Source organism: Dipodomys ordii, unplaced genomic scaffold, assembly GCF_000151885.1.
Source record: "Dipodomys ordii isolate 6190 unplaced genomic scaffold, Dord_2.0 Scaffold3, whole genome shotgun sequence".
Classification (NCBI taxonomy): Eukaryota; Metazoa; Chordata; class Mammalia; order Rodentia; family Heteromyidae; genus Dipodomys; species Dipodomys ordii.
In genome coordinates this window covers 35047499-35065775 of record NW_012267219.1, presented here as the reverse complement: position 1 = coordinate 35065775, position 18277 = coordinate 35047499, and the positions used below count along the sequence as shown (strand labels likewise).

The 18277-nt window shown below is 44.5% G+C and overlaps 1 protein-coding gene across 1 annotated transcript in view; it reads right to left on the bottom strand.

Moving 5' to 3' along the window:
• The window catches only part of Stab2 (stabilin 2), a 143538-nt gene that overhangs the window by 20498 nt on the left and 104763 nt on the right, over nt 1-18277 (bottom strand). Inside the window, exons 45-54 of the mRNA XM_013019092.1 lie at nt 15532-15672; nt 14395-14454; nt 12554-12730; nt 11267-11356; nt 10805-10951; nt 9259-9315; nt 7285-7417; nt 5480-5629; nt 3159-3263; nt 1687-1794 (exon numbers count right to left, since the gene is read on the bottom strand). Coding sequence (XP_012874546.1) covers nt 1687-1794; nt 3159-3263; nt 5480-5629; nt 7285-7417; nt 9259-9315; nt 10805-10951; nt 11267-11356; nt 12554-12730; nt 14395-14454; nt 15532-15672 — 1168 coding nt within the window. The remainder of the gene's footprint in view (nt 1-1686; nt 1795-3158; nt 3264-5479; nt 5630-7284; nt 7418-9258; nt 9316-10804; nt 10952-11266; nt 11357-12553; nt 12731-14394; nt 14455-15531; nt 15673-18277) is intronic.

Here is an 18277-nt window from a genome sequence, read left to right as displayed (position 1 = left end):
CAAGACATGTGCTTTTGTTGTAGGTTGCCCAATAAAAGGCTACCTTCCCTACCTCCCTGTAGCTTGGTGTAGCTGATGAGTGCCAGTCAGTAGGATGGGAGCAGACCTGATATTTAGCACCAATTAGATTGTATTCTTTTTTTTTTTTTTGGTTGTGGGGCTTGAACTCTGGGCCTGGGCGCTGTCTCTCAGGTCTTTAGCTCAAGGCTAGTGCTCTACCACTTGAGCCACAGTGCCACTACCCATTTTCTGGTGGCTAATTGGAGATAAGAGTCTCCTGGACTTTCCTGCCTGGGCTGGCTTTGAACTCCGATCCTCAAATCTCAGCTTCCTTAGTAGCTAGGATTACACGCATGAGCCACCGATGCCTGGCAGTAGATTGTGTTCTTAAATTCAGAGTTTTTCTACCTCAACAAGTAAGTCAGTCTTTAAAACACTCAGAAAATGGACTGCAGTAATAAGAAAAATAGTTAAACCTACACATAGTGGGCTCTCAGTAGAACCACTGTGAATACCACATCTGCAGTAGTTAGGATGTGGGCTCAGCCCTATTGAGAAGCACAAACACAAGCTATATACTTATTCTGCCTCATATTATTCATCGTTTAGAGAGAAATCTTCACGACTAACACAGCTTCACTCTGAAAGATCATCTGGGGATGAGGTTTGTCTCCTTTTTCTCCCTCCATCTGCTGCTTGGGTTTTGCTATGATGGGAGCTATCTTCACCACTCCAGTGAGCAGTGACAGAGCAGAAAGAGAGGAGAAATGCGGGCCCCAGATGATCTTTCAGAGTGAAGCTGTGTTAGTCCTGAAGATTTCTCTCTAAAGGATGAATAATATGAGGCAGAATAAGTATATACCTTGTGTTTGTGCTTCTCAGTGGGGCTGAGCCTACATCCTAACTACTGCAGATGTGGTATTCACAGTGGTTCTACTGAGAGCCCACTATGTGTAGGTTTAACTGTTTTTCTTATTACTGCAGTCCATTTTCTGAGTGTTTAAAAGACTGATTTACTTGTTGAGGTAGAAAAACTCTGAATTAAATGGCATTCTGTTTTGCAAAGCATATTAGCCAAGCACTATTCTACTGAGCGAATCCTCAGCCTGCAAAGCAATTTTAAAATTATAGCTTTCAGGCCTGATGCTGGTGGCTCATGTCTGTAATCCTAGCTACTCAGGAAGCTGAGATCTGAGTTGCACAGTTCAGAGCCAGCCTGGCAGGAAAGCCTGTGAAACTCTGATCCCCTAAAAGCTGGAAGTGGAGCTGTGATTTGTGTTGTAGAGCACTGGCCTTGAACTAAAAAGCTAAGAGACAACACCTAGGTTCTAAGTTCAAGCCCCAGTACTTACACTCCCTCCCCGCTTCTTCCCCTCCCCCCCACTCTTCACAGGCTTTGGGCTAAGAGCCTGGCTTAAGTGTTAAAGTACTTGCCCAGGAAGCCTTAGTTCTAAGTTTAAACCTGCGTTCTACCCAAACAAAGCAAAACTAGCGTGGAAGATGGGCAGGCCAAGCACAAGCAAGCCAACTAGGGAAACTGAGTCTTAGGGAGGGTATACATTGTTGAAAGAGCCCAAGCAGGAAGCAGAAGAGCCAGGATGGAACCCAGCACTGTGATCACAGTCCTGCTCCTCCTTCCATTCCCGTTCCATGCTGCTAGTCCACAGAAGCTCAAAGGGGGCCCACCTGTGCACGTGAGTCCGTCACCTTCATAGTTCAGGTTACACTCACACGTGTTGTTCTCCATACAGGTGGCCTGAGCAGAACAAGGAGGCGTGCACACTGGAGCTGAAACTACGGAGGAAGAGGTCACAGTTCACCCCGTGTCAGTGTCACCAAGGGGGACTCATCTGGATAGTGGTTCAAACTCTCTGGCTGCCTGTTGCTGCACTTCAGAAGGACCTCTCATCAGAAGCCTGGGGATGCTTTGCTAAGGATCCCCTCCCCCTCTACGAGAGTAGAGATTTGGAGCTTCTAGAATCATTTTCTTGAAGAGAAATCTGCAAGGTTGTCCCGATTGCAATGCCTATCTGCTACCTTAGGAGCCACCAATGCAAGCTTTACCCCTCTGAACTGCCTAGCAGGGATGACCTTGGTGGATGAACTCTCAGGTCCAAAGGACATGGGTTGCAAGTGGAGATGGTTAAACTGGAGGAGACAGGCCTCTGCCTTCTGAGGGCATCACTCAGCTTGGGAGAAGTCTGCGGCGTGGGTCTGCAGACCAGGGCTGCAGTGTGCAGAGACGGCGAGAAGCCGACGGGCACGTAGGGGCAGGAGTGAACCCATACTGCTGGGGTTGTTGAAAGTCATGCTGGGCTGTCCTTGCATAAGTAGAGCCTATGGACACCCTTCTGACCCTCAGGGAGGAGGAAATAATATTGATTAACCTTCTCAACCTTCACCTCCCAGACAACAGGGCTTGAGGTTTGAAGAAGGCCTCGGAGAATGGACTGCTTAGTCATGATCAAAATCATGAGGCAGTTGGGTCTGGTGGTACATGCCTGTAATCCCAGCTACTGGGGAGGCAGAAGCAAGGGTGATCCCAAGTTCAAGACCAGCTGGGGCAACATTAGCAAGACTCTATCTCAAAAACCAAAGCCGAAGGACCGAGAGCCTGGCTGAGGGACTAGAGTAAGTGCCTAATGAGTGCAAAGGTCTGGGTTCGATCCCTAGTACTGCCAACAACAAGGAAAAAATAATAGGATTATGATGCTGACAATACTGACAGGACATACAGAGCACCATGACCTCCAAGCTCACAACTCTGCTTTCCTCGCTAAGTGTGTGGTGCACACTTCCTTCTATGGAAGAGCCAGGCGAAGCTCAGAGAGGGTGTGTCTGCGGCCGTTTATCTAGCGAGTAGCAGGATGAGGGACCAGGTCTTGGGGCTCCAAAGTCTGTTTTCCCCAGCATCACTCAACGCCTGGGGTTGTTCTGTCCCTGCACGAGGATATGGGTTCTCTTTTTTGAGCTGGATCCTTCCAGAATGGCACAGAAAGATGTGTGGATTGCACAGGCATTTCCCCCTTCCCATCCTCCAGCCTCATCGCTTCCTCCTGGAATCAGCACACACCTGCTTTGGGTTTCCTTGGGGATCCACTCAGACCCCACCTCCCTCCGTGGGATCCGCCACCACCTGGGTCGCTCCCCCAACACACCTATGGGAACGTCGCAGAAGTGGCCTGTCCATCCGGTTTCGCAGAAGCACGCCCCCGAGCCCAAGATCCCTTCGTCGCACTGCCCATGGGCTGAGCAGCCACAGGCTGGAATGCAGAGCAGAGCCCGGTGAGTCATCCAGCCACGCCCCTCGCTTCCACCTGACTGTGCTGTCATTCATCCCTTTCCCCAAGCATTCCCAAATACCTTCTCTGTGGGCCAGGAGTGATGGGTTGATGGAGGGGTGTGTGCACAGGCACTAATGAGCTCTTGAATGTGTGATCATAACCCCAGAAGCCCAGAGTGGCATGGGGGCATGTTTTAGAAAGATAAATAGAAGTCGGGGAGGTGGGGGGGGGAGGAACTTCTCCAGGGCCTCCTGAGATGGAGAAATTGTCTTGCAAGTTCTATTTAAAACATAGGTATCAGCTGGGCGCCCGTGGCTCACGCCTGTAATCCTAGCTACTCATGAGGCTGAGATCTGAATATCGTTGTTCAAAGCCAGCCCAGGCAGGAAAGTCCCTGAGACTCTTATCTCCAATAAATCACTAGAAAACTGGCAGTGGTGCTGTGGCTCAAGTGGTAGAGCACTTGCCTTGAGCTGAAGAGCTGAGGGACAGCACCTAAGCCCAGAGTTCAAGCCCCACGACTGACAAAACAAGCAAAAATCCCCATAGGTACCAGTTCTGCCATGTGTCCTTGCCTCTAGGATGGCTGCGCCAGCCTAAGGTGCTCTAGCCTAGATTGCTGCTCCAGCTTACCCGTGGTGGTCCTGCTTCTGATTTTGCTCTCCTCCACAGGGCAGCTAGAACGATCCTTTGTAAATCTGCTCACCATCTTCCTCTGGCTGCCTGCCTCACTTAGAATAGGTACTGACAAAAAGTTCCTATGTGATCTTGGAACCCCCGGTGACCCTCAGATTTCATTTCCCTTTTTGGTCCTCTATTCCCTCTTGCTATTACTCCATACCATGCCTGATCCTGCCTCAGGGCCTTTGCAATTGCTCACCTCTCCTCCAAGGAAGCTAATCTGCATGGTCTACATGTGATATTTAAGTTTAAAGTAAGTACAGTGAAAGTATCAGTTTCTTATTGACATATTTGTGAGGGCTTAATAGTCCCAAGGTGGTCAGTGGCTACAGCGGTGTCACAGAAGACATCAATCATGGCTGCAAGTTTGATAGGTCTATTCATGAATTTCCAGCAACCTCTACTTATTATTTTCCACAGCACAATCTTGTTTTATTCTTGACCCCTCTACTGCCTCTTTGTCTTTATCATCTGCCTACGGTTCTTGTTTCTCTAAGCTCTTTGAGAGCTGGGATTTTGCCCTAACCCACACACTCAGCTACTGAATCCCTCAACCGTACAACAATTTTCATTGTGAGAAGCACTTAATTAATATTTTGGAACTTGGTTTCTTCACCTGCTAATTGGGGGTAATAACAGAGGTGGTATGAATGGCAGAATTGGTGTATATTTTCCTATTTTTACTTAAAAAATAGCTCCAGGTGCTGGTGGCTCATACCCTATAATCCTAGCCACTCAGGAGGTGTAGATCCAAGGATCTTGGCTTGTAGCCAGCCTGGGAAGAATGATCTGTGAGATTCTTATCTCCAATTAGCCAACAAAATGTTGGAAATGGAGGTGTGGCTCAAGTGGTAGAGTACCAGCCTTGAGCAAAAAAGCCAAGTGAGTTCAAGCCCCAGTACTGGCACACTCTGGTGCGTGTGCGCACGCACACACACACACACACACTCACACACACACACACACACACAGAGAAAGTTACCCACTTAGCTTTGGGTGTAGTGAAGTGGCAGAGCATTTACCTAGCAGGCAGGAGGCCCTGCGTTTGATCCCACCTACACACACACACACACACACACACACATACACACACACACAACTTTCTACCCCAAAGGTTTGTGATAAGGATTAAATGGGAAAATATCTATACCTGATACACAACGTAAGAAACAATAAATATTACCTATCAATATTAGTAACTGCTCAACAAAAACGCACATGGCTTGCATGATGGAATGAGTGGAAGCTGTTCAGCCGTGAGTAGAACCTGTTTCTTGATGACTGCAGAGGCTGAGGGTTTGAGCTTGAGAGGTGAGGCACATTCAGAAATGACAGGAAGGATACAGAATCCAAGCAGAAGGCTGGTAGGGCAAGTGGCTGGGCGGTGGGGGGAGGGGCGGGAGGCGAGAGGAGGGAGAGAGGGAGGGTGCAGAGGATGCTCCGGGTCACATGGATGGTGTGGATGAGGACATGACACATACAGTAAACACATCAGCACATGGAGGGCCACATACCCTGACAGTGAGGCCCGAATCTCCCCGGCAAGCACAGGTTACATGCTGTCCCGTTGAAGCCCTCGTTGCATTGACACTGTCTTGAGGCTGAGAGCAGATTGATGCATACGCCCTGGTTGTTGCATGGTAAATCTGGTCCTCCGGGGCAGGCTGCAAGAGAGGAAACAGGGTGGGCTGGAAGAGAGTGCAGTCGGCTCTGCAGTAAACATGTGGGTTCTGACATCTGTTGGGTGGCCCTGGGTGGCAGAGGGTATTTAGGGAAAGCACTAGCATAGGCCATGTATAGGACTGTATGCTGATTAGGCAACAGATTGAATTGTGCACTGTGTTTGGGGTTAAGGGACATAGGTTTGAGCACTTGGGGGTTGAATGGTAAAACTTGCTCCAAGCTTTATTTTCTTAGCTTTAAATGATGATGATGATGATGATGATGATGATGATGATGATGGTGATGATAAAGATACCTAGCTCCTGCTTAACCTATATTATGTCTATTTTACTTTTTGGCAGTGCCCATCCTGGGGCTTGAAGTCAGGGCCCGGGTGTTGTCCCTGAGCTCTTTTGCTCAAGGCTAGCACTCTACCACTTGAGTCACAGCTCCACTTATGGTTGTTAATTGGACTTGTTAATTGGACTTTTCCCGCCCAGGCTGGCTTCAAACTGTGATTCTCAGCCCGCAGCCTCCTGTGTCACTAGGATTACGTACACGAGCCACTGGCACCCGGCACCACATCATTTTTGAAAGGCTCAAGTGAAGTGTGGCAACCAAGAGCATGGAAAAGAATCTAAAGTACTGAAGAAATGGGAGGGCTGATACGGGTTGTATAAACAGTGTACAGGTTAATGTTGGAGGCTGGGGAAGTGTGTGGACTTGGCCTAGAGTGTCCTAACTAGATTAAGGCAAATGGAATACACAGGGTAGTGTCATGGCTTCTGAGGTCTGTGGGGCCTTGAGTTTGTGCCTGATCCTCTCTATGCTTCTTTTGTCCTCATCATTTTGAGGTTTAGCTATTGAACCTGCTTCCAAGGGGTGGTGGCTGGGACCCAGTGTCCTGTTACCCATGGGGAACAGCACCCAAGAATGCGCTGCTTAGAATCATATAGCACGAGGATGTACCATGCTGGCTGGCTGCCACGCTGTGGACGGCTGATGTGGAAACTGTGCGTATAAGTCGAGTGATGTGCTCTAGAGGAGGGAGGTCGGTGCTATACACCTTACAACTGGGTTTTCAGGAATTGTGGTCTACATGCACCAGTGTATCACCTCTCAAAGGTAGAGCCATGCCAAATACATATACACAGGCATGCTTGTCAATATCATGAACCTTGCACAGTCATATGTGTATAAATATATATGTTGATACAAAATATGTCATCTATTCTTATAGACAATACAAGAAGTATATATTACAGAATATACAATGCAGAGCATATATGACATCATTATATAAAATATATTATATAATATATAATAATATAATATGGTATATTATATAATATATAATGTATTGGAAAATATTAAATATTTTCAATGGTGTTAAGCACCATGAGAAATGTCTGTGGCTTAATTTTAAACAAAACAGCTGAAACAGCAGGATCTCAACTCACTGAAACACAGAATGGACCAAATGAAGCAGACAGACAGAAGGAAAGACAGGCAGCCAGCTGTTCAGCATGTTTCATTTTGGAGTCTGGGGATCCTCAGGTCCTCAGAACTAGGGTACTTTCTAGAGTTGCACAGGTAGCTTGCCACGCCCCCCCCCCCCGCCGCCCCGCCCCATACAAGGCAGAAGAGGCCTCCTCACCCTGACAGTCTGGCAGGTAGTAGCCCTTGCAGCACGTGGGGATCTGCACCACCAGGGCGCACAGATTCTGGCAGCCCTCCAGGTTCCTCCTGTAGGGCTGCAGCAGGTGGTACAGACACTTCTGCTTCTTACCCTAAAGGGAGAGTGAGCATGCCCCTGAGCTGTGGTGCCTTGCCGTCCCAGCAAGGCCAGGACTCTGAGGCTACAGTCTGCCCCCAGTGGAGGATCTTGGCACTACATGGGTGGAAAAACCCGGGACTTTTCTTTTTCTTTCTTTCTTTTTTTTTTAATTTTTATTTTTTTGTGAACACACTGTACAGAGGGGTTACAATTACATGGGCAGGTTAATGCGTACATTTCTTACCAAGCATTGTTGCCTCCTCCTTTGTTTACCCTTCACATTCCTTTCCCAGCCTCCCCCCCAATCCCCCCCCTCGTAAAGCTCGTTTTCGACATGACAACTTGCACTTCTCATTGTTGCAACTGGTCCACCTGTATCCTTAAACGACTTTTTTTCCCCCATCTCCTCTACAAGTTAAGTGAAGTAAGCCAGGCCCAAAGAAACATAGGTCCCATGGTTTCCCTTATTTGCAATATCTAGTATATGTATGAGTCAAGCGGAAAAGGTCAGATAATGCGATGTTAGGAAAATGAACCCTTAGATATGTATTTTAATGTTTTTTTTCCTTTCATGCATTTGTTTCTAACACATTTATAAGATTATCTCTTTGTAGCTTTGTATGTCCCTCCCCCACAGTATAACCCCTGCTTTCACTATATTTGATGTCAGTATAACTTGTAGAGGAGATGGGGAAAAACCCGGGACTTTTCAAGGTCATATATAGGTCAAGGGTGAAGGGAAAATAGGCAGACCTAGTACCCAGGCAGAATTTCTCCCGAGTCTTAAGAGGAAGGACTTTCTGACTCTCAGTGCTGTTTGAAAATGGCATGGATTCCTGGTGTAGGGGTGGACAGAGTTAGTTTCCTCTAGAAATACTCAGCAAGGAAGGTGTGAGTTTTATCTTCTATTGAAACAGTGTTTTTCTTACAGGGGTCACTAGTGCTAGAGAGAGCATGACTTTAGGTTTGCTTGCTTGTTTTCTGTCTCCAGTGCTTGTGCTCTAACACAAGTCTTTGTAAACTGTGCTGAGCACACCCACTACCACTGAGCTACATCACCTCTAGCCCTTGATTTTGGAATTTTTTTTAAAATAACAGTATTTCACGAACTCCTACAGTATGTCAAGCATTTGAATGTACAACTATTTGAAGTTTTATTTTCCTTTAATAACCATATATAGAAGGATTATTAGTTCTGTTTTTACAAAATTAAAAGATTATGCAACTTGCCAAAGATGATCAGAATTTGATCCTGGATCTCTGACTCTAATTGGCTAAACCACAAATTTATATGGATTTAATCTTAGTTCTGTTCCTTACTAGCTGTGTGCCTTTGGGCTGATTTCTTGCCTTCTCTGAAATTCATTTTCTTATGAGAAAATTGGGGGTGACCCAATAGCTTCCTACAGGTAAATATAATGAGCAACAGGGTATACTTTCTCTCTTCATCATCATCATCATCATCTAGCTCTATCTATCTATCTAATTATCTATTGTCTATCATCCATCTATATCAGTCATATATAGCACAATACCTAGGACTGGACAACAGCCAGCAAAATGTAGCCATGATTATAACTATACTCATCACTGGCCTCTCTTCTAGGTCTACACTCGCATGACTTTTCTAGCAGCTCCTAGAAGAGGGGTGGAGGGGTAATAGGTTGATAGACAGCCTAGGCTAAGAATGCCCAGTGCTCATCCTACTGATCTGGCTTTGGAAGAATAACACAAATTGCATTTATCAGACATTCCCACCCCTTCCTACCCAGCACACACACTAACACCCCAGAAGGATGATGCTTCGCAAGGACACTATACCTCTCCATCGTTTGTGGCTGCATTTAAAATTACCTTGGATTTGCTCCAGGTGGGGCATCGGGGTGTATTACTACAGCTCCCACACTCACCCTAGTATGCAAGGAAAGAGAGCAATTTTAAGATAAATAACGAAAAGTGCAAGGAAATGTTTTCTTGGTTATTGTCTGGGTGGGTTGATGAAGATCTTATTCTTGATTAAGGTTCTGGCTATGATTAAGAATATCAAAATAAACACACAACAGTTTGGTCATGGAGATTTCTGAAGGTCTATTTTGGTTCTCAGTTCTTGGGTTTCATTCTTTGGGCAAAGTTCTGTGCTTTATAGAGCTGTCCCAGGGCAGGATGAGACAGGCACATTGTGGTAACAATTAGACATAGGAATTTAAGTGTAGTTCCATTTCAAGTTACTGGGATACTTTTGGATAATCCCTTATACCCTTGATCCGTAGTTTTAATTTTACTTACTTTTTCCTTTGGGAAGAATTGGGGTTTGAATTTAGGGACTTAGTTTTTTCCTGGGCTGGTGGTATGCCACTTGGACCATGCCCTCAGCCCTTTTTGCTTTGAAGCTTTTTGGGGCTGGGTTCTAGTGACTCATACAAGTAATCCTAGCTATTTATGAAGCTGAGATCTGAGGATCACAGTTCAAAACCAGCCCAAGCAAACACATCAGAGAATTTCTTATTTCTAATTTACTGGCCAAAAGCTGGAAGTAGAGGTGTGACTAGCAGAAAAAGCCAAACAAGAGTGTGAGATTCTTAGTTCAAGCAACAGTACTGGCACAAAGAAAAAGAGCATTTTTCAGATAGGGCCTCAAAAATTGTTTTTTCCCAGGGTTAATTTGGATCACCATTCAATCTTCCTACTCTCTCACCTCTCACAGTAGCTGAGATTGCAGGTCCATCCATCCATGACAGTTTTATAATGTACAAGGTGTAGCCTTGATTTCCAAATTTATATAGTAGCTATAATAACTATGCCCACTACCAGATTACTGTGGGGGTAAAATGTGCATGGAGCTGACAGGAGAGCTTCAAGTGATGTTCAATAAGTAGCACTTCCTGGATGAGTGAGTGAATGTGAAAACGTTTAGCATCTGATAGGAGAATCTAGCATAAACTCTCTATCAACGTTGTGACCTGAACGAACAGGCACATGCCATGTAGTTAGACTCAAGCATAGGAAATTGTCATTCTTCTAGGCTCCAAATGGTTGGAGATAACAGTTTTGTATTCCTGAATGTGGGTTAGGAGCTCAGAACCTGTTGAATGAATAAGTAGATGGATGGGTTAGAGACTGAGTGGTCTGGATTTTGATACACAGTTGGTATCTAAGAACCGCTTCCTTCGTGATGAAGGGGTGAGGAAGTGGTGGGTGGTGGATAAGCAAGGATCCTCAGGGCTTGCCTCAAGCTCAGCGGGCACTTGTGGATTCTGAGGTTGAAGAGCTCCATCACATAGACTTTAAGTCTCCTGAGTCTTGTTCTCACTGAAGACTCGCCTCCAAACTTCCCCAGGAGGGATCCTAAGAGAGCCTGTGCCCAAGGTTTTGTTACTGAGGTGGTAGTATTAGGACTGACCAGCACGTCGAAGGCAGCCAAGGTATCACAGCGGCCCCCCAAGGTGGGATCCAGCAGCAGGCAGTCAATGCCATAGGCCACGCCCACGTCAAACTGGAGCCCCCGTTGCACAATCCTACACATTTGATCATTTAGAAAGAGCTCACCCTGAGAGAGAGAGAGGTGGGGGGTGGGGAGTTCCTGTTAGACTTCTTTTCCTTCCAAGCCACAAGACTCAGAAAAAAATGAACCGCCACCCAAACCCAGAGCAACAGGAACCTGTTCTCCAACCCCACAAGGTTCTTGGTTCTCACTCTGAGGGCTTTGGATGATTGGGGTTTATCTATGGTTTCTTAGCAATTGTGTGTTCTCTGGGAAGCAGCTGGGAAGGTACTGACCAAAATGAGAAGCGGTTGGAGAACAGCTTACTGTTCATAGGTATCTTGACCCCCCCTCCCCACTTCTCCTCACCCCATGACTCACAGTGTCATTGCCAGTTCCACATGTCACTCTTAGCTCGGAGCCCTGCAAGGTCTTCCAGGAATCCGATCTCAGGAGATCGATAGCTAAAGCCTGCAGGAGAAATAATACCCCATTAACACCCCTTCCTCCCGTTTGGGCTCAGAGAGGAAGGAGCTTTGCCAACAAGTCAACTCCAGATAAAAGGTTTCCAAATTTTGTACAACATTACAATAATTTCAGCTTTAAAATGACATGACCGAGGATGTAATCAAAAGGAAAAATAACCATGCACTCCAGAGAGTGGAAATTTCTCCTAGAGAGACTATCTCAGCCAACCCTTCCACCTTACTTATGCTGGGGTATCCCAGAAGATAGTTCCCGGCAAATGACAAGATTGGCTGGGAAATAGCCTAGGTGGCACTAAGAGGCTCAGTTGTGCCCCTCAGAAAGTTATGTAGACATCCCAGGATCTCAAAATAGGACCTTACTTGGAAAAAAAAGATCATTGTCCATGTCACTCAGAAAGATGAATTTGTCCTGGAGCAGGGAGGGCTCTTAATCTAATATAAACAATGTCCTTCGAAGGAGCAAGAAGAGGATTGTCATATGAAGACCCTGAGGCATACAGGGAGAAGATGGAGGAGGAGATGGAAGGGATGCAGCCACAAGCCAAGGAATGCCGTCAGAAACTGGGCGAGAAGAGGCAGTGGATTCTCTCCTTCAGAACTGAGAAGGAACAATCTTCTTGGACCTTTGCTTGAATCTTAGCCTTTAGAACTAGGAAGGGATCCATTTCTGCTGTGTCAGGCCATTCAGAGTGTGGTAATTTGCAATGTAGTTTGGGGTGCCATGAATGAACTGGAGTTAGGCACTGGCATTCTTGGAGTGGATGGCCTCTGCCCTGCAGAAATCTGAATCCACCAGAGTGGCCACCGTGATCCCATAGCTGACTACTTCAAGATGAAGCAGTCACTTGCTTAGTAATTCTGGAACTAAGAAGGAGACAGTCTAGCTTAAAAATCTTGTCATCCATAGCATTCTGATGTGCAAAGGAGGAGAAAGGCTACTGTATAGTCAAAAGAGAAAGATAGTCTTGGTATTGGACATTAGTCCAGTAAATAGAACTGGGTCTGGTTGTACTATAGAGTGCAATGAACCACAGCCAATCAGGAAAGGATGCAATGAGCAGGGAATGGCCCATCCTGGGCCTGGAGGCACATTGATAATTGCTGGGCCTCCATGGTTCAGTGCTTCATGGTGTCACCTCTGGTACATTCCCATGTTGCCTTGTGCGTGCAAACAAAATACCTTGGCATCTCGGATCACGTGGAACTTCAAATACTCCTCCAGCTTGTCCTTGTTGAGTGGGTTGAATAGGAACTCCTGTTGCTTAGCGGGTAGAGCTTGGAGGGCCTGGTCTGTGGGCCAGAACAATGTGACTGGGATGTGGATGGGTTCGGTGATGGTACTCAGCAAGCCTGAGTCCTGAAATACAAGAATGAGGCCCTCACTGGCACATACCATGAGTAAGTCTCTGCTGTGTGGGCACAGGGTCTCTCTGAGTATCTCCTCTGTGTCCTGTCTATGGCTGGTCTGGACTCTTGGCGGTTTTGGAATAGCATAGTGAGGAATAAGAGGATTGTCATTCTCCAACCATTCTCACCCAGGTTTCTTTAGAAGGTAAACTGGGAAGTTCAACTCTTAGGCTTTTGTTAATAGGAAAATAAATTTTAGTGAGTAACGTCACTAAAATTTGGGTAGAAGTATTCTACTTCTGCCCAAATATTTCAAGCTGTGAAAAGATCAGCTTAGCATTGTTCTTCTCCTGTCTTGGCTTTTTTATTCAAAAGCATGTGCAAGACAACTCCTGTGCATATATAAAATTTCTAGCTCCTCAGTTCTTCTGAATTGAGACAAATAGGGAGGAATCATTTTGCCATGTCTAGAGTGTGGCCTGGGTGTGCTATACACAGTTTTTCTGTAACTTTTTCCCAACAATTTTATGAATTAGATTTTACTATTGTCTTTTATTGGACCCTAGAGAATTTTGCTAAATTCTTCTAAAAGCACATATCAATGGTAGGGAGGTGTTGGGAAGGTTGGCAAAGATTACTTAGCTATGAGATTTTTACTCTGGACCCCTTCCCCCCTGCCCGTGTTGGTTGTGGGGCTTGAACTCAGAGCCTGGAAACTGTCCTTGAGCTCTATGGCTTAAGACTAGTGCTCTAACACTTTGAGCCATAGCACCACTTACAGTTTTCTGGTGGTTAATTGGAGATAAGAGTCTCACAGACTATCCTGCCTAGGTAGGCTTTGAACCATGATCTTCAGATCTTAGCTTCCCGAGTAGCTAGGATTACAGGCATGAGCCACTGGCACCTAGAACTCTGGACATCTTGAACCCCCATTCTAACAAGCTAGAGAGCCTGAGACTCAAGGCACTGGAACCTCTGGCTGAATCAGGTTTATGGGGGCATGCTACCAAACAGTCCTTTGGAGGGTCCACTCAGGAAGGATTTACTCCATATTTGGGAACAGTCTCTGAGTCATAAAGATACCATTAAATCTAATTTCTCTCTGCCTTACCTAGACAGCCAAGGCTGGCCAGCTCTCCACCTGAGCTTCCTCATCTCTTTTATGTGAAACATCTAATCTGGGCATTGGGACATTCCACTGTCTTTCCACCTCCCCAGCCAACTTAAATATTTGTTTCTGACTAAGCCAATGTACATTGATTAGGTTGACATCATACATTTAGTGTGTGTGTGTGTGTGTGTGTGTATGCAAGCACCAGCACTTGAACTCAGGGCCTCATGTTCTCTCTTGGCTTTTTTATTCAAGGATGGTGCACTATCACTTGAGCCATATTTCCACTTCTAGGTTTTTGGTGGTTAGTTGGAGATAGGAGGCTCACAGACTTTCCTGCCCCAGCTAGCTTTCAAAGCATGGTCCTCAGATCTCAGCTTCCTGTATAGCAAGGGTTACTTGGCATGAGCCACCAGAGACAGAAAATGACTTTGTTCTCCAGAAAATTAGGACTTCCTCACATAGATCCCACAACAGCTGGCAGATATACACACAAATAAGCCCAATAAGATAAACTTCTTTAAGGCAGCCTGTTGTCAACCATCTTCCCCTTTTGTTTTTACCTGTATTAATTTAGCAAATCTGTGGTAGCCATGGTTGATTGCCGTTGTGGTGAGATTTTGCTGCAAAGACAAGAATGGATACAAAAGCTGTTCTTAGACTGTTCAACATTGAACAAAAAATTCAACTAAAAAATTCAACTAAATCCAGTGAAGATGAATCATGGGTAGAGAACTGAACAAGTCCCATGGTTCCTCTCTTCTGCTCAGGCTTTTTTGCATTACAGAGGCTTGAAGGCACTACAGTGCCTGGACTCTCTTGCAGCTACAGCCCCACCCATGACACAGGAGCCACCAAGCAGAAGTGCTAGTAGGTATTGGCAGGAACAGCAGAACTGAAACACAGTAGAGGTGACACCTGCTCTCCAGTCCATAGGGCCCTGGGTGGGAGGTGGGAAAAGTAGAATCTACATGGTGGCTAGAGCCAGAAAGGCTCTGTAGGGTGGTTGAGGGTCCTCCTACCGCAGGCTTCCCTGAGCTGCACAGTTTCTAGTTGTGTAGCCTTTAAGCTCAACTTTAAAGAGATTCAGTGAAGTACCTAGTATCTCAAGAAACTCCTTTTGTAAAAGTAAGGAATAGTGGATTATGAAGTCTATAATGAAGGACCCTGGGAAATACTCACATAAATAAAAGTTAAAATAATCTTTCCATTCCATTGAGGAGTTTCATTCCAGGTTTAGTTTTAACCACTTCTAATCTATCTATCTACTACTCATCAATGATTGTCTTCTTTCTTCTCTCTCTCCCTTCATTACTCCCTACTTCATGTTCCAAATGGACCATCTACCCTTATGGACAAGAAATAAGCACTTACAAAATTATTTACTTGTCTGTCTATATCAGATAGCATCTCACTATGTTGCTCTAGGCTGGCCTTGAACTCCTGAGTAGCTGGGACTGTAGACCTATGTCACTGTACCTGGATAAAAGTAAACTACTGATTTAAAACACATTTTTACTTATTATATCTTACCTAGAATAATATATCCTAGACCTTGGATGATAGCCTGAGGTTGCAGCTTCTAAGGTGCACAAAACTTATAATGAAGTTACAATGATTCCCTGTGATAGCTCAAGATCAGAATGGAGACAGTCATGTGGGAGTCCCTTTGCACTAAGAAAATGACAGAGTTTACCTACCAGAATCCTCCCTGAGGTGTCTCTGGGGGTGATGACCAAATTTTGAGGAGACAGCAATTTGTCTATGACATGGATGACCCCATTGTTACTGATGATATTGCTGGCTATGACCTTAGCCTTATTGTTTATGTACACTGTGTCCTGAAGTCAGCCAAAGAGAAAAAAATAAAAACAAATTAGTGAGGGAAATGCATGAAATCAATTCCCACAGGATGCCATATTTTTTATTATGACTTAGGAGGAGTTAATGACAAATAATATCTAACCAAACAAAATAATCATTTTGATATAATTCTGAAATTGAAAGTGAAGAAGTAGTTATTTTTGGCAGTATTTTTTTTGTACTTGTTAAGTTGGTACTCTATGACTTGACTTACTTCCCTAGTCTTTGCTTTAAGTTGTTATTATTATTATTATCTTAGATAATGTTTTGTTCTATTTCTTCCCTGGACACCCTAGACTGCAACGTTCCTGTCTCTTCCTCCTGAGTAGCTGGTTTTTTTTTTTATTGTAAAGATACTATACAGAGGGTTACAGTTACATGGTTTCCCTTATTTGCAATATCTAGTATATGTATGAGTCAAGCGGAAAAGGTCAGATAATGCGATGTTAGGAAAATGAACCCTTAGATATGTATTTTAATGTTTTTTTTTCCTTTCATGCATTTGTTTCTAACACATTTATAAGATTATCTCTTTGTAGCTTTGTATGTCCCTCCCCCACAGTATAACCCCTGCTTTCACTATATTTGATGTCAGTATAACTTGTAGAGGAGATGGGGAAAAACCCGGGACTTTTCAAGGTCATATATAGGTCAAGGGTGAAGGGAAAATAGGCAGACCTAGTACCCAGGCAGAATTTCTCCCGAGTCTTAAGAGGAAGGACTTTCTGACTCTCAGTGCTGTTTGAAAATGGCATGGATTCCTGGTGTAGGGGTGGACAGAGTTAGTTTCCTCTAGAAATACTCAGCAAGGAAGGTGTGAGTTTTATCTTCTATTGAAACAGTGTTTTTCTTACAGGGGTCACTAGTGCTAGAGAGAGCATGACTTTAGGTTTGCTTGCTTGTTTTCTGTCTCCAGTGCTTGTGCTCTAACACAAGTCTTTGTAAACTGTGCTGAGCACACCCACTACCACTGAGCTACATCACCTCTAGCCCTTGATTTTGGAATTTTTTTTAAAATAACAGTATTTCACGAACTCCTACAGTATGTCAAGCATTTGAATGTACAACTATTTGAAGTTTTATTTTCCTTTAATAACCATATATAGAAGGATTATTAGTTCTGTTTTTACAAAATTAAAAGATTATGCAACTTGCCAAAGATGATCAGAATTTGATCCTGGATCTCTGACTCTAATTGGCTAAACCACAAATTTATATGGATTTAATCTTAGTTCTGTTCCTTACTAGCTGTGTGCCTTTGGGCTGATTTCTTGCCTTCTCTGAAATTCATTTTCTTATGAGAAAATTGGGGGTGACCCAATAGCTTCCTACAGGTAAATATAATGAGCAACAGGGTATACTTTCTCTCTTCATCATCATCATCATCATCTAGCTCTATCTATCTATCTAATTATCTATTGTCTATCATCCATCTATATCAGTCATATATAGCACAATACCTAGGACTGGACAACAGCCAGCAAAATGTAGCCATGATTATAACTATACTCATCACTGGCCTCTCTTCTAGGTCTACACTCGCATGACTTTTCTAGCAGCTCCTAGAAGAGGGGTGGAGGGGTAATAGGTTGATAGACAGCCTAGGCTAAGAATGCCCAGTGCTCATCCTACTGATCTGGCTTTGGAAGAATAACACAAATTGCATTTATCAGACATTCCCACCCCTTCCTACCCAGCACACACACTAACACCCCAGAAGGATGATGCTTCGCAAGGACACTATACCTCTCCATCGTTTGTGGCTGCATTTAAAATTACCTTGGATTTGCTCCAGGTGGGGCATCGGGGTGTATTACTACAGCTCCCACACTCACCCTAGTATGCAAGGAAAGAGAGCAATTTTAAGATAAATAACGAAAAGTGCAAGGAAATGTTTTCTTGGTTATTGTCTGGGTGGGTTGATGAAGATCTTATTCTTGATTAAGGTTCTGGCTATGATTAAGAATATCAAAATAAACACACAACAGTTTGGTCATGGAGATTTCTGAAGGTCTATTTTGGTTCTCAGTTCTTGGGTTTCATTCTTTGGGCAAAGTTCTGTGCTTTATAGAGCTGTCCCAGGGCAGGATGAGACAGGCACATTGTGGTAACAATTAGACATAGGAATTTAAGTGTAGTTCCATTTCAAGTTACTGGGATACTTTTGGATAATCCCTTATACCCTTGATCCGTAGTTTTAATTTTACTTACTTTTTCCTTTGGGAAGAATTGGGGTTTGAATTTAGGGACTTAGTTTTTTCCTGGGCTGGTGGTATGCCACTTGGACCATGCCCTCAGCCCTTTTTGCTTTGAAGCTTTTTGGGGCTGGGTTCTAGTGACTCATACAAGTAATCCTAGCTATTTATGAAGCTGAGATCTGAGGATCACAGTTCAAAACCAGCCCAAGCAAACACATCAGAGAATTTCTTATTTCTAATTTACTGGCCAAAAGCTGGAAGTAGAGGTGTGACTAGCAGAAAAAGCCAAACAAGAGTGTGAGATTCTTAGTTCAAGCAACAGTACTGGCACAAAGAAAAAGAGCATTTTTCAGATAGGGCCTCAAAAATTGTTTTTTCCCAGGGT